Below are 17071 nucleotides of genomic sequence, written 5' to 3' on the forward strand. Positions count from 1 at the left end.
GTTTTTCAATTTCTAATGTCTGGTTGGTTGTTGTTTATTATTTGTTTGTTCATTGGAATGACTGCATGTGGAAAACTGGATGAGAGCAGAAAAGCAAAGTTTGAATTGCTTCTTTCTGCCAAGACTTCCTACCTGTGCTTTGAGATAGTTCTTCAAAAAAGTCACACCAGGACAGTTGCTCCAAGGTTTGATTTGCGAAGCCTACTCACAACAAGGTTGATATGAATATGTAACAAAACCATAGTGGCATCTAGACAGCATGCATTCACAACAACTAAATTAAGTCAAATCATGTCTCCATTGTCAAAAGAGTAGATTTAAAAAGATCAAATCTAAATCTGACAAATATTTCATGTGACTTAAAACTCTCTCCCTCATTTGCCTGTGCTCTCTTTATAGTAGCTCTAAATACACTTGACGTTAGGTTTCACATGCCCGACATATTGTAAGCTTCTCCGAACTCCACAAACTCAACTCCCAAAGCTCATGAAAGAGACTCGGAAGTCCAGCTCCTGGCCTTACAAATTTCTTTCCTGGGTGAAGATGGATGGCGGCTATGAACTGATCCTAGTTTACTTCCCACCGCTCCCGAGGCCAAACTACTCACTGTTTCTAAAGCTCTCACATGTAACAACGCAACAGTGTTGTTGAAAACCTGGTTAAGAATTAGCTAATTGTGGGGCGCCTGGGTGGCTCAGTGGGTTAAGCCGCTGCCTTCGGCTCAGGTCATGATCTCAGAGTCCTGGGATCGAGTCCCGCATCGGGCTCTCTGCTCAGCGGAGAGCCTGCTTCCCTCTCTCTCTCTCTGCCTGCCTCTCCATCTACTTGTGATTTCTCTCTGTCAAATAAATAAATAAAATATTTAAAAAAAAAAAAAAAAAAAAAAAAAGAATTAGCTAATTGTGGATCTTGGAAAGGACACAGAATCGCTTTGGAAGGTGCACTGACAAACTGTAAGAACACCTTAGGAGTTTTCTTTTGTGCGATAAAAAGCCAAAAGCAAGCAAAAATTTTACCACAGAAAGTGCTGACTATGCCCTAAGGCTGCCATGAATCCCCCCACCCTGCAACGCCCCCGGCACAGCTGGGCAACAGCGTAGTTTTTCATTGGTGCCAGAGCGGCTCAAAGTACAGACTTAAGAACTAGACCATATGGATTTAAATCCTAACTCTGCTAGTTACCAGCTATGTGACCTTGAACAAATGTCCCTTAAATTGTTATGACTCAGTTTCCTCACCTGCAAAATGGAGACATAATGGTACTCAAGTCCCAGGGTTGTTGCAAAGATTTAGTTAGTATATATCAAAGACTTAGACCAGTGGCTGATACATCAGAAATGCTATACAAATCTTTTGCTTTTATTAGAAATATTCATTTTCTTGGTTATTCACCCCCCAAATATTTGCTGAGCACATTCTATTTACTAGATGAGCTTGGAGCTCACGGCAGCAGCACCACTAGTGAAAAGAAACTACTTTGATGGCAGTCCGTCTTCCTTTGCTTATCAGTTTTCTCAAGAACATTCCAACATTTTCTAAAAATGCCAAGTTTGGGTTGTTTTCCAACTGTTTCATGAGAGTTACTGCATATATATATACATACATATGTATATATATATACACACAAACACACACAAATGCGCATATATATATATATATATATATATGCCCAGGATGGGGAATTACATTGAGGTGCAGGTGCTGACAAACCAGGGCAGCTCGTGTGCTCGCCAAGTGATACCAACTAGTAGGCCAACACGCGGCTTCTGGAATTCAGTCATAAACCTCAGTAAAATCGGAGACACCTTCAGGTTCATCTGTCAAAGTCACATCTGTGCATGCCAAGAGCCTGTGACTGGGCGCCTGACAATCAAATCACTGCGTACAGAGTTGGGGAGGAGAAATCCCAAGATTTGGCAGGAAGTTGCTTAAAATATGCTTCTCGACCTCCCTTTTGTCACATTGTGTCATGCATTTCAACGGGTAACAATCCAAGGCAGCACACACTGTTGAAAGGCACATATATGCCCATCCGACTGCTAAGGATTCCGGGATCTGTAAGAAATGATCCTCACCTTTCAAGAGTTTATCTTCTAGCTGAGGAAATAAAATATGGGCACATATAGGAAACTGAAAACAACGCATGGCAGCATGTTTGCACGGGCCAAATTGGCATTACAGACCGAGCTGAGAAAACTCACAGAAGGGAAAAATCAGGGAGAACTAGAAAAATCCGGCTGTTTTTAGGGGGAGGTGATGGGTAAGGTATGCATAGGGGAGAATGAGAGACAAGAGTATTCAAGCTCTGGACAAAAAGATGGAGAAGCCCAAACACAGGACTCAATGTAACTGATGTGAGTTTTATTGCCATTGGTCACTTTACTGTATCTCTACATCCTCTCCTCGTACTTCTTACTCTATCTGTCCAATGATTGGGCATTTTGGAAGCATCCAGTCCTCTCCAGGTTTCTGGGTATAATTCTCCTCATTCTAATTTCAACTTGCATAAATCTAGCACAAGTTTTCCTATTTTTCTCCTTCTTCTACTTGATTGTCTGGACAGAGAGAGAAAATGAGAATGATTACACAAGGCTGTGTTCATACATGTAAGGACTGCCTTCTCCTTCTTAGCATGAGTCATTTATAGTTGTTTTTCTCAGCTGGATTAAATCTTCTTTTGTAAGCAATCCACCAGGAAGGAAGGAAGGAATGAGGTTTTCTCAGTGGCGTTAGAGAAACTGGAAGCCCAAAAATGCTTTCCTGTAATCAAACTGCATCTTGAAATAAGGAAAACATCTGGTTTTTGTCTTTCCTTGTTCCGTTTGTTTATTTTTGTTTTAATTTTAAAAATCATTTTAAAAAAGATCTCGAAACTAAGGAAAAATTATGCCTCTCCCATTTGATCTTACTAACATGAGAATGATTTCACTCCTAGAAACCTGCAGTAGAAAACAAAAATACTGTCTGAACCCCCAAGATTTCCAGTAACAATGAGATGCTAAATTTTATTTCTGAGATAAGACAGTAAAATGATTATTAAGTAGGCTGCAGCTACTTCTAAGCTGTGGCATATACATGTTTGCCAAAGCCTTGGCATCTACTCAAACATTTGCAAGTGGGCAATACCAGCATGCTTACATAACTTACGGAAGTGAGACATTTGTATAAAGAGTCCTCACATAACCTGAGAATTGGAGAATAAAACATATGTGATTTATTTGTATTTTATTACTACTAAAGGTACGCTATTATTTTTCTGGTGGGATAAACAAAAATATTACACATTTATTCTCTCAAAAGAGTTGTCTATGATCACCATCTGCATTTTCTTATCTTCCGCCCATTCCAAAACCCAAATCAAGCAGATTGTCATCCTATTTCTTCAGCAAAATAAGTTTTCTTAAGGTCAACAATAACCTCAGGTTGTTAAATCCATTGCACATTTTCCCAGTATTATTCCTTCTGTAACATCTACCATCTGCTCTGTTCCCTCCTTCTTGAAGTGGTCCCCCATCCTTTGCCTTCTATATCACCACCCTCCCACGATTACCCTCTGACCCTTGGGTTGCTCTTCTCATCCTACTCATTCTCTTTTAATCCAAACTCAACCACTGCAGTTAATATATCCCTGTTCACTTTCAACCTTTATTCCACATTTTACATCTCCCACTCAGATATCTGCTCGGAGCTTCAGACCTACAAGCCAACACCTACTATCTCCACGTGGATGTCACAGGGGCATCCCAACTCAGCATGACCGTAACAGACCTCTGAGTCTGCCCTTCCTGGGTGGACCTCTTCTTCTGGTCTCTCAACCAGTGATGGTGAACACATCCATCCAGTTGTATAAGCTTGCAACCAAGGGGAAGCTAGTCCCTAGTCCTTTCTATCCAACTGGTCACCAAATCTCACTGATTTTTGCCTCCCTCTTGTGTAACAGATCTGCCATTTCTCTCCAACTCTACCACCGCCTATGTATCTCTTTCCTGGTCCACTGCAATGACTTCCAACTCATCTCCTCTAGCAATGACTCTTGCCCTTCTCCACAGTCTAGTCTGTTTACCTGCAGTTTTACTCTGTTACTCTGCAATCCTTGTTTACATATACATTTTCCAATGCAAATCCGATCTATCTTCCTCTACCTAATATCCTGCCCTGGCTGCCCACTGCATTGCCCTGGGATAAATGAAAAAGCCTACAATAGCCTGATGCTTCTCGCTCTGGCCTCATCTATTTCCACCAACCTTCCTTCTCCAGCCTCTGCCAATGCATTCCCAGTTCTTTCTCCCCATTGAGTCTCTGCACAGTTTCTTCCTCTATCTTTCTTTGCCTAATGATCTCCCTTTGAACCTTCAAAACTCAATTACAAGGTCACTTCCTTAGGGTTGCATTCTTGAAGCGTCTCTTTAAAATAACAAAGTCCTCTGGCTTCACACTTCATGATACTCTGCAGATTTCTCTTCTAGAAATTATATACTTTTCCATGCTCATTTGATTTTTGACTCTGAGCGCAAATAAGGCAAAACCTGCCTCTCTTTGGCTCCCCCCTTTATCCCAACTCCTTGAAGTCTTTGCTCTTTCCTCACCAGCTATCAGTTTGTACGCGCCCCAAGTGTACTAGCCCCACAGGACTGGGGAGGCCACAACAGGCTGCATCATGGGGAGGTTCCCATGGTCCTACTGCCCAAAGACCTAGAGTGGCTTCTCTCTGTGCTTTATACTTCCAAAAAGGGTTAAGGTTTCCATGAGACGACTCCACACACGGCAGGAGGAAAACAACTTCTAGATGAATAGTATGGAGGGAAACCTCTGCCCCATCTGTGCTCCCAAAGGAATAGGATACATAGCACAGCGGTCTGTTCTGTCCTTTCTTTTATTCACAAGCATTTACCGAATGCCAATTTGTGCTAAAACACTAGGTACTAGGAGGGACAGGAGATGGATAATAAGAGCTACTATTCATTGAGGGCCTACCATGTTCCAGGACCGTAAATTGTAAGTTGGCAATTTACAAGCAATTTTTTAAGGAAATCACCATTTTATGAAGAAGTGAACACTTCACAAACCACAATATAAAACCAAAGGGAATAAGCAGGTCTCTATAATCTACAATATTCCAGATCCTTAACATAGTCCGAGTTAAAGACATTTGAGAATTTTATGAGGTCTCAGAGTTCCAATTAAAACCTACTTTTCCAGGTTCTTAATTATTCACTAGGACATGAAACTAATTACAACTCCCAGTGGCCAAATACGTTGTATCAAGCGTCGAGATTAGAAAAACCCCGAGTTCTTATTCAAACAATTGGTTATTTGGAAGATATTTTTAACTAGCTGCGCGTTTTGCTGACTCCTAAAGTGAACTTTTCCAACCTGGTTATCTTGTGATGAGAAAATCCAAACACCATTTATTTATCCAACAAATATTCATCTGAGTGCCCAACGTATGCTAAGAGTTGTGGATACGAAAGTGATAAAGGCATAGCCTCTGCCTTCCAGGTGAGGTTACAGGGGATATTCAAGAGATAAAATGAAAGCTGTAAAAAAAAGTGACAAGCAGGGGCACCTGGGTGATTCAGTGGGTTAAGCCTCTGCCTTCGGCTTGGGTCATGATCTTGGGGTCCTGGGATCGAGTCCTGCAGCAGGCTCTCTGCTTGGCAGGAAGCCTGCTTCCCCCCCACCCCTGCCTGCCTCTCTGCCTACTTGTGATCTCTCTCTCTCTCTCTCTGTCAAATAAATAAATAAGATATTTTTTTTTAAAAGGAGGGGGTTGGATGCTGGGGATATGATACTGTTTTGATAATATAGCATTTCTTACAGAATCTAAGTTTATACTTTGAAAAAAAAGAAAAGAAGAAGAAGAAGTGCCAAGCAAAAAGTGGGGCACAAAGAGATTAGCTAGGCCTGGGAACAGGAGGGCTGGAGTGATAACAATGACACCACTGAGGAAGTGACACTTAAACTAGTCTTGAAGGGTGCATCCATCCAGCAGGTGGAAGGCAAAGGAGAAATGGAAACAAAAACACAAAGGCATAAACGATATGGAAAGTTAGGTAAATACTCAAAGAGGCCAGGTGTAGGTTCCCTCCACAGTTAAGCAATGGGGAGCCATAAAAAGATTTTAAATAATAAACTCTTTTTTTTTAAAGATTATTTATTTATTTATTTGCAGAGAGAGAGAGAGAGAGAGAGAGTGAGCATGCCCAAGCAAGGGGAGCAGCAGGCAGAGGGAGAGGCAGGCTCCCCGCAGAGCAAGAAGCCCGATGCGGGACTCCATTCTAGGACCCTGAGATCATGACCGGAGATGAAGACAGCCACTTAGCCAACTGAGCCACCCAGGCGCCCCTAAACTGGTTTTTAAAACTTGCACAAGGATAGTGGTTATGATAGCAGAACTGTTGATGGTAGGCAAAAGGTAGAAACAATTCAAACATCCATCAACGAATGAATAAACAAAATATACCCACAGAGTAATTATTCAGCCATTAAAAGGAATGGCACTCTGCCTCATGCTACAACCTGGGTGAACCTTGAAAACACTAAACTCAGTGAAAAAAGTCAGGCACAAGAGGTCACATGCTGTATGTGTCCATGTATACGCAGCATCAGGACTACGCAAACCTAGAGAAAGCAAGCGAATTTGTGGTTGCTGAGGGGGGAAGGGAAGAATGGGGAGTGACTGCTCCATGGTTAATGGGTTTCCCTTAGGGGTGACAAACACCTTCTGGACCTAGGGAAAAGATGTGGCTGCAGAACATGGGGATGGTCATAAATGACACTGAAGTGTGCACTCTAAGATCATAAACTTTACGTTAAATCATAAAAGTGAAACAGAAACAAAAAACTAACAATAGAAAAAGTTATGGGGTACAACATAAAAGTTCTCCTCCACATTCCCAACTCTCCATTCCTGCCCTACAAAAGTATTATCTAGGTTTGTAATATTAAAATTGCCTTCTGGAAATGTGTTTTGTATATAAGGCTGTGGGTGCATAGAGGGGTGGCTGTGATCACAGGATACCCTTTTTCTGTCCATTTCAGTTACTGGGGAACATTGGGCCTTTAACATTTCTAGAGCATTATACATAAGTCTAGAAGAAGCCTTACTTTTAATCAGTTACTGTATCATTGCTTTAGCCTTCCAAGATTTTTTTTTTTAAGATTTTATTTATTTATTTGACAGAGAGAGATCACAAGTAGACGGAGAGAGAGGTAGGCAGAGAGAGAGAGGGAAGCAGGCTCCCTGCCGAGCAGAGAGCCCAATGCGGGATTCGATCCCAGGACCCTGAGATCATGACCTGAGCCGAAGGCAGCGGCTTAACCCACTGAGCCACCCAGGCACCCTCCAAGATGTTTCTTTTTAACTACTCATCAATCAGTAGCTTGTCGATAAATTAAGATAGATACAGTTGAGTTTTCAGGTGTGGTTTTTTACTGAAAAAGGTTCGTTTTGTCAAAATAATTTTTAAAAATGCAGTAACATTGGGGGCGCCCGGGAGGCTCAGTGGGTTAAGCCGCTGCCTTCGGCTCAAGTCATGATCTCAGGGTCCTGGGATCGAGCCCCGCATCGGGCTCTCTGCTCCACAGGGAGCCTGCTTCCCCACCTCTCTCCGCCTGCCTCTCTGCCTACTTGTGATCTCTGTCTCTCTGTCAAATAAATAAATAAAATCTTAAAAACAAACAAACAGTAACAGGCTGAGAAGAGATAGAGCACTGTGACTATAGAAACAGGAGTCATGAGGGCATCAAACGGAGCCAGGCCAAGAGGGGAAGAAAAGACTTGAGGGTAATTTGCAGTGAAATGGTTTCAGGTAATAGTGCCTGAATAAATAATGCGGGGGCGGGGGGTGGGGGGCGGGAATCAGCACTTCACAAGCAGAAGCACCTAATACAATAGTTGAAAGACTTTGAAAACCAGATCTCAGTTAGAAGTTAAATTTAAAGTTAATGTGATTTATCATTTAGAATTAATAGATCAATTTAATAAGGTTAACCAAAAAAATGTCTTCACAAAGGAAATGGATATGGCTTTTTAAAAAGCAGGAAACAATGTCAAAATCATGTGTGAGGTAAGATCTCCTGAGAGATCATCACCTTTTATTGCTCACTCTTAAAAAATGATTGCTGAGAAATTCCAGGAATAGGAAATGTTAGAGACGCAGAGGGAAGCAAACTGGTCACACCCAGCAGTGTCGCTCTAAAGCCTCAAATACGTCCAACTGTGCTTTTAAAAATCTCTCTGGGGGGTACCTGGGTGGCTCAGGTGGTCAAGCAACTGCCTTTGGCTCAGGTCACGATCCTGGTGTCCCAGGATGGAGTCCTGCATCAGGCTCCCTGCTCAGCGAGGAGTCTGCTTCTCCCTCTGACCCTCCCCACTCTAATGCTCTCTCTCTCTTGCCCTCTCTCATTCTCTCTCTCAAATAAATAAGGTCTTTTAAAATTTTCAAAAAAAAAAAATCTCTCCGGGAAATCATCTTACACCTGTCAGGATGACAAGAGTCAAAAAGATAAGAAATAACAGGTGTTGGCAAGGACGTGGAGAAAAAGGAACCCCTGTGCATTGTTGGTGGGAATATAAACTGGTGTAGTTGCTCTGGAAAACGGTATGGAGATTCTGCAAAAAGTTAAAAATAGAACCACCATACGATCCAGTAATTCTACTACTGGGTATTTACCCAAAGAAAATGAAAACACTCATTTGAAAAAGATACATGCACCCCAATGTTTACTGCAGCATTATTTACCACAGCCACGATAGGGAAGCAGCCCAAGAGTCAACAGCAGTCATCAGCGGATGAATGTGGTGTGAATATATAACGGACTCTTACTCAACCTTAAAAAACGAATGCGATCTTGCCATTCGCGACAACATGGGTGTATCTAGAGGGTATTTATGATGTTAAGTGAAATGAGTCAGACAGAGAAAGACAAATACCATAGGATTTCACCTGTACGGGGAACTTAAAAAGTAAAACAAATGAATAAACAAACAAAAAGTAGAAACAGACCCATAAATATAGAGAACAAACAAATGGTTGCCAGAGGACAGGAGGAAGGGGGATGGGCAAAACAGGTGAAGGAGAGTGAGAAATCCAGGCTTCCAGTGATGGAAAGAATAATTCACGGGGATGAAAGGTACAGTGTAGGAAATAGAGTCAGTGGTATTGTAGTCACATTGGATGGTGGCAGATGCTAGGTACGCTTGTGGTGAGCACAGCATATAGACTTGTAGAATCACTGTTGTACCTCTGAAATTAATGTAACATTGTGCATCGACTACAATTCAATTTGACAAAAAAAATCTCTGGAATTAGAAATGTCTTTTTTTTTTTTTTTTTTACACATGACACATGAAAGTCTTTGTAGGACACATCACATTCAACACACTTACTGACCATCTAATTTGTACTGAAACAACAGGACAATGCTGAGGGGCCCTGGGGGTGATAGAGGTTCAGTCCTCCTCATGATCGGAGGCAGGAGGAACTCCTGGACAGAGCAGAGACCTTGGAAATCAGACCGGCAGGGGTGTGGATCTTGGCTTTGGCATTTCCTTGCTGTGACGGCTGTGACAGCAGCCAAGACAAAAAACCCTCGGAGTCTCCATTCTTCATTTGTAAAGGAGGGATGGCGAAGAAGAAAAAGACGATGATAATGCTGTCTCATCTCAGGATTGTTGATATTCAAAGAATCTGTCAGAGTCCAACGCACCGTATGTTACCTTCTCTCTAGCTCACCTCCCATTTGTCAAAGAACTTCACATCAACTCAGTGAGCGAGAACGTTCTATAAAGTTAAGCATGATGGAAGGTAAAAATGCAATAATTACTTTAGTGAAAGAAAAATAAGAACAGGGACCAATATTTATTGTGCAATTACTAGGTACCAGATGCTTTACACACACTATCTCGTCTGTGCTACCATTCCCTCAGGGTGCTGCCGTTGTCCACATTTTGTAAATGAGGCTGTCACAGCTCAGCTATGATAGAAAATTCATCCAAGTAAGAGGCAGAGCTGAGATTCGGATCCACATAGTCTGACTCCAGAAGCCATGCTCCTGACTACTGGAAAGACATTGGCTTCACCATCCATGCCAAGATCTATGGCAGAACGAAAGGTAACCTATTCCACCTGAAGGATGATGGCCAGGGAAACTGGAGAAGACAACATCAGAATGGTATCTTGAAGGAAAAGCAAGATTTTATTTCAAAAGAGGTGGAGTGGAAAGGGGGATATAAAAAGGAGGACTATTCCAGGCTCTGAGATTGGCACCCGCAAAGGAGGCAAAAAAGAACACGATGTGCTGGAAAACAGTGAGAAATTGGCAGGGATAGATACCCCTCAGCTCATGGATACCTTGTGGTGTAAACCAGTCATGGAAATCCTCCTCCTATTTGCCAGAGAGAAGGAGGAAGTATTAGAAAAGCAGGCTAGGGCCAAATCACATCATGCCTAGAAAGTCCATCAGGGGCATTTGGATCTTAGAGAGAACAGAGAACAGAGAGCCAGAGGGAGGTTATAACAGAGGAGATATGTGATTCTACCCATGCTCCAATAACAGAACCATCAGGTGTGAGGAGGCAATATCGGAATGGGGGACAGCAAACACCTAGGGGGCTCCTCTGTTCATTTTTTTTTTAAAGATTTTATTTATTTATTTGACAGAGAGAGAACACAAGTAGGCAGAGAGGCAGGCAGAGAGAGAGGAGGAAGCAGGCTCCCTGATGAGCAGAGAGCCCGATGCGGGACTCGATCCCAGGACCCCGAGATCATGACCTGAGCCGAAGGCAGCGGCTTAACCCACTGAGCCGCCCAGGCGCCCCTCCTCTGTTCATTTAACCAGAGACAAAGAAAGGCTAAACAAGGTCAATGACAATGGAGAGGATTATATATACAAAGATACCCAGAGGTAAACCGACCAGGCTTGACTACTGACAGGAGTTCCTGAAAAGGCACTGACCTTTTGGGTCAATAAGAAGACAGAAATGGGAAAAGCAGAAGGCAGTGAACAGTCCTTTGAAAAATAATACAATTCTTTGAAAAAAGCAGTACAGTCGTTGGAGGTGCCCTGGGATGCAATTAACAGAGGTGTAGACAAAAAAGACATTTCATTATCACGCAGAAGTCTGAGGGCAATGAGCAGTAGGAAGTTCTAGGGACAGTTAACTGTCCAGTGATGTTATTCATGGACATATCTGATGATGTTCAAAGACAGACTAGGTACGTGTCTCTGAGGTTCTCTTAATGTTTTCCTCAGAGTCTCAAATGATGGTGGCAGCAGCAGCCCCACTCCTCACATGAAAGTGTCCAAGAAAAGAAGACCTTCTCTTCCCACATTTCTTAAGGAGAAAAATATTTCCAAGAAGCCTCTTAGCCAACCTCCCGCATGTCAGAATGTCATCCCCGGCCACTCTTCACCACCAGGAAGCTGGGAAAATGAGTGTCCCACCATATGATTCAATACAGTCACATATATCTCTCTACTCTGTCATCAAATCCCGATGACTTGACCTAAGTCACTGTCAATCCTGTCCACCTCTCTCCCTCTCCATTGCTGATAACCACTGACATCTACTGGGCATACATACATACGTGACGTCTACTGGCTACATACTAGGCATAATCAATGTACTTCACAACTATTACTTCACGTAAGCTTTCCACCCAACCCTATGTGGTAGATTACACTAAGTATTTTATACATGAGGATACTGGGAAATAGAAATGTTAAGTAACTTCATCAAATTCACATAAGTAGTAAGTGACAGAAGCATCCTTAAGAGTTCATATCTTACCTAAAACTAAGGTAACATTGTGTGTCAACCATACTCAAGGGGAAAAAAGGACAAAAAGAAATTTGTTTCTTGACACACTACACTGCCTCTTTTTTTTTTTTTAAGATTTTATCTATTTGAGAGTGAGAGATGGCAGGTGAGAGAGAGCACGAGTGGGGGAAGGGGCAGGAGAGGGAGAGGGAGAAGTGGACTCCCTTCCCAGTGGGGCTCAACCCCAGGACCCTGGGATCATGACCTGAACTGAAGACACGACTCAACTTCCCCACCCATCAGTGGGAATAACGACCCGGTGGGACACTAAATATGATGTACTAGGGAATCTGTCAATAAATGCTTGTTAGCTCTTTCTTCCCAGATGCATCTCTGTGTCCCAGCCAGCCAGTGAGATGAGCTGTGAGGCTTCAGAGCTGGATCTTGTGGCCCCCTCTTCCCACATAGTGCTTCACAGACCATGGCTTTCTTCTCCACTTGTTGGTCTGCAATGGTGCCACCATGTGGAAATACGCCAAAAAAAAAAAAAAAAAAAAAAAGCAACAGTGAGCAAGAGGTTAAGGGTTGGCTAGTGATGTGGGAAATTAAAGGCAGAAGGAAAGGTAGATAAAATTAAATGTCCTTATAACCTACAGCTCATTGACAAATACTTGAGATAAGCAGGTTGCAATATTCCTCCAGGATCCTGAGTCTTCTTTAGCAGATGAAAGTCCTTTTAGAAGCTCCCTTATCTTTACTTCTCCCAACTCCAGGGTTGCTCTCACAACCCCAGAGCAGTAGGGAACAGCAGGCAAAAGCTCTTCCTGCCGAAGGGTCCTGTCCCTGTGCTTTAATAAAACCACCATTTTGCACCAAAGACATCTCAAGAATTCCTTCTTGGCTGTTAGTGCTGGACCTCACCCCACCAACACCAACACACCAACATTCAAAAACCACATCACTAGGAGCAGAGGAAAGAAGAGAACAGAATGAACAGGGTTGTGTTAAGTATCCACTAAGTGCCAGGCATTTTCATAAATTATCTCATTTAATATTTAGCAATAGAAAATCTGATTCTACAGATGAGGAAATGGAGGTTCAGGCAAGTTAAAAGTCTCGTTCACAGTCTCGGAAAAAGTAAGTGGTGAAGACCGAGCTTGAACCCAAGCTCCATAGGACTTGCTCCTGCCACGCCAGGACACTACCCCCAAAATGAGTCTCTTCCTCGTGCTTGCTTCCAGGTTAAGTGTGCATTAAAAGACCCAAGGCATCTTTTAGGCAAGTTTAAAGTCAACCTGATCCTGTTCTATGTGGGAAGAATCAAGTATTTGGTAATATCGGAGCACAGAGCATCTCCAGACTTAATTAAATATCTGCAAATAAATTAGACATGCTGAAGTCTTTCTTTTTAAAAGGTACATGCCTCTCAAGTAGGAAAAACTAACTCTGAATTCAAAAAGACCAACACTAAAAGGTTGACCACAGCATTTTTAAAATTAACTTAATTTTGAGTGAGCTTTAATTAATGAATTCAAAGTAGTTGGTCATTATCATGTTCTGGGTCTAAATGAAGTTACAGGACATGAGAGATGAGGTCTAAACGGAGAGAGAGGATAAAGGAAGTCATGCCGCCTCTCTCTCTCACGCAACCCCAATCGGGAGCTCCAAATGAAGAACTAGGTCCCAAGACCCCACACAACTGGTCCCAACACACAACATATACACTGTGGTCACCTAAAATGTAACCCACCGCTACCTGCCTCCAAATCTCCTGGGACCTTTGCTGAAATGCCATTTCCTGGGGCTCGCTCCAGGCCTATAGATTCACATTCTCCAAGGACGACCCCCCAGGAACCAGCATTTTAAAAAACACCCACTCAATGTATCTGATCATCTCGAGCAAACAGCTTTAGGAGCTCAGTAAAAATGTAAACGTCATGATGACTCCACACTTATTTATCTTATGGGGAGATCATTTGATAAAAGAATCTTGACATTTTTTGAAGAAATATTACCTCAATGACTAGAAAGGCAAAGCATTCCCACTTTCAAAATGGGAGAAATCAAATCTTGCAATATATGGGGCACATATATGAAGTCCACAATCAACTGCCTTGCAGCTAGAAGAGAAATCAACAGTTACCAATTCACTGATTAGAATGGTTTACAAGGCACTTGGTTAACTCACCTTTGTATCCAATTCCTAGCTAATTTTATCTTGTGAGGGAATGGCATTTTTCTAAATTTAAAACTTCATTCAGTATGCTCCTCAGTGGGAAACAGACTCCCTGACAATGCCTTCCTTCTGTACAACCCCCAGAAGAGGTAACTTTTTTTTTTTAGATAAATTATTTCCTTTTCTGACTCCTCTCTACTGGCTGAAGACAGTCTTCAAACCCACCCTCTTGCCTGCCTTCTTACCAATTAAAGTTCTGGATATGGGAAATTAATTTTTAAAAAAAGATACCCAAGAGTTGAACAGCTCCTTGTGATAGGCAATCTTCTCTAATTTCTCCCCCGTGTAGAGGTCTCTGTTCCTTTGCTTCTTGGGACTTGCCCCAAGCCTAAGGTTCCCCCAAACTTGACGGTCAAGTACACAAGGCAATAATTAAACAGTCTGGGGGTTTACTGAAGTCTCCTTTGGGGGAGCTCTGAGAATTCCATCACCTTGGAAACACAGCAGCAGGCTCCCTGAATATGCACAGAGAGAATATTTTTTAAGCACCATAAGAAAACAGGGTTCACTTATCCCCAAATGTAAGAGTCACGATTCAAAACTGTCACTGACTGGGAAGCATCTTTAGTCAGGAATAGTAACTTCAAGCTGACAAGTCACAAATAGGTGTACTTTTGCTAACCAGACTGGTAGTTGGGAAAAAGCTCAAAAATATCCCAACCTCATCTTTATTTTTTTCTGCTAAAAATGGAATGGCCTCCACTTATCAAACCAGCCAAGCCACTGCTGATGCTGTTACCACCGTGTGTATGAACAGTAAATATCAGACATCAAGTCACCTAGGTCGTTTGTGGAAATCCCGATTTTGGAAAAAGAAGTATAGAAGATACAATCATAGAAGGCATTTTGAGCCTTGAAATGGAACTGCTTGCTTTGATGCAAATGGGCAAATGGCTATGGGGAGGCAGGGCACGTGGATAATTTCTCGCAGACTACCCTTTCTAGTATTATAAGTTATCTAGCTGGAATCGTTGGTACATTGTCTGTGGAGGGAGCAAGTGAATGAAATCAGTTCTTTGCTTATTCTGTGCGCCGAACGGGCTAACCAACATTAACCAAGTGTCCCTCTCTGTTATTTCTGCCACAATAAATTCAATCAAATTTACGGAGCGCCTAGCCTGTGCCAGGCACTGTGCCAGGCGCCGCAGACACAAAGATGAATGAAGCCAAGTTTAGGTTTCTTAATGATTTCTTAAGATTTGCGAGGGCATAGCCTGGCTCTCCCTTCCACTGCAGCCTGGACGGCTGTCTAACCAACCGTGGGAGTGCGTACTCCACAGCTCCCAGCTTCTGGGAACGTGTTACTCCCAGGCCAGCCCACGAACCTAGCGCCAGGGTTCTCCCGGCGTTCTCCGAGAGTCAAACCCTCAAGTTCAACTCCGGAGCCGCGACTCCGGCTCAGCGCCGAGCAAATCCCGGCTCGGCCGCGCACCGCGCGCGATTCCTTCCACCTGTCCGCGCGCCCGTCGGGGTGCGCCCGGACCCCGCGCCCGCTTACTTTGCCGCTGTCGCTCACTCCGAGGAGGTGATCCCGCAGCACCTCCATGGGGCTAGTCCAGGTGGAGTGGATGAATGTCCCTCGGAAGATGTGCGCCAGGGACGGCATCGGGGCGGCACACATGTCAGCGGCGGAGCGCGGCGCGGGGTTCGCGAGCCGGCGAGAGCGCACGGGGCGGAGGTGAGACGCGGGGTCCCTGCACCTTGCGGGCGGCTGCCGGGCGCACCTACTCGGGCCTCGTACTGCCCCCGCGTTCCCGAGCGACAGCCTGCCCCCTGCAGGCCGCGCCCAGGGGCGGGCTTCCTGCCTCCTCGATGCCAATAGGATTTTTCTCCTGTGACTTGGCTCGGCGCTCCCTCGGGGTGTGGTCTCTCTCTCCTCCCCGGTGTTAGTTTTTGATAGGTTAACTCTTTGTTTCCGAAATCACCGCTCGCAACGCAGTACTTTTAACCTCGGGGGGCCTAGTGACCGACCCAGGGGAGACAAGAGAGGGAGATAAAGGAAGGGGCAGGAGGAGCGGATGGTTCCAGCCCTGTCTGTATCTTAGCCGGTCACTAAATTTGCTACTGCTCCCTGTCCCCCAGCCTCCTCCGCCATCCTTGATTGGCTTACCTAGAGTTGCGTCTGCCTGCTTTCTCTTGCCCTGCAAACTTCGGGCTATTTTGTGACCAAACCTTGTACTTTCTTAACCTATAGCACCCTCAAGGTCTGAACACGCACAAGTTTGGGAAAAGGTGGAAAGGCCCGTTGGAGCTGCCTGCTTCACTGACTAGTTTCATTTTCAGTTCCTGCAGGTTGCAGAATCGGTCCTAATCTGGAGTTCTGAAAGCATCTCTTAACGGAATTACTAGGGGGCCCCACCGGCAGAGGCTGGACTGTACCGCAAAGTCCCTCTCTTCCAGCTTGAGGCAGTGTTTTGGCCGTTGTGTCCCTCCACAACATCCACAAATAATTCCATCTCCCATCGTTCTCACACTTAGAATAAATGAATTTCGTTGCTTCAATTCCACTTGCGCCAGGGGAGAAGATTAAGTTCTCCAGCCGAGCGGCTAGGAATGGCAGCGTGGCATGGCGTGCTGGAAGGAGCCCCGGGTTAGGAATCAAGACTGTGGGCAAGGCAGTGGCCTTGGAGTCTTTATCTTCATGTGCGAAAATGGCACTTAGACCGGGTGGTGGTGAAAACTGCTTCCAGTTGGGCATTCCTTCCTGCACTGCATTCCGAGTCCTTTAGGAAGATCCCCCAGGGAGATCACCTGGTTTCCACTCATGCCTCACACATTCCCCTCCTTTTGCCCCTAATGTCCCTGTGGACCTTCACATGACTAGCTCTTCTCATCACCCACGTGCCTCCAATGTACTAGCCCTTCAGGGTAAACTTCCTCCACCACCAAACTTGTAGCAGCCCCCCCAGCCCCCAATTTTTATTCTATCCATCCATCTTATGTCTGCCATCGTAGTTATATTTTTCCTCATTTATTTCACGTGTTTTCATTTATTTCTGCCTCTCTCCTCTCAAAACACACACACACACACACACACACACACACACACACACACACACAGAGTAAGGCAA

General features: G+C 44.0%; 1 protein-coding gene across 1 annotated transcript in view; it reads right to left on the reverse strand.

Annotated features, from left to right (window-relative positions):
• Positions 1-15809, reverse strand: part of GDA (guanine deaminase) — an 81333-nt gene extending 65524 nt beyond the window's left edge. The window contains exon 1 of the mRNA XM_032306875.1: positions 15499-15809. Within this exon, the coding sequence (XP_032162766.1) occupies positions 15499-15621 (123 nt within the window). The 5' untranslated portion in view covers positions 15622-15809. The remainder of the gene's footprint in view (positions 1-15498) is intronic.
• Positions 15810-17071: the final 1262 nt, after the last annotated feature.

The sequence above is a fragment of the Mustela erminea genome, chromosome 12 (genome assembly GCF_009829155.1).
Source record: "Mustela erminea isolate mMusErm1 chromosome 12, mMusErm1.Pri, whole genome shotgun sequence".
Lineage (NCBI taxonomy): Eukaryota > Metazoa > Chordata > Mammalia > Carnivora > Mustelidae > Mustela > Mustela erminea.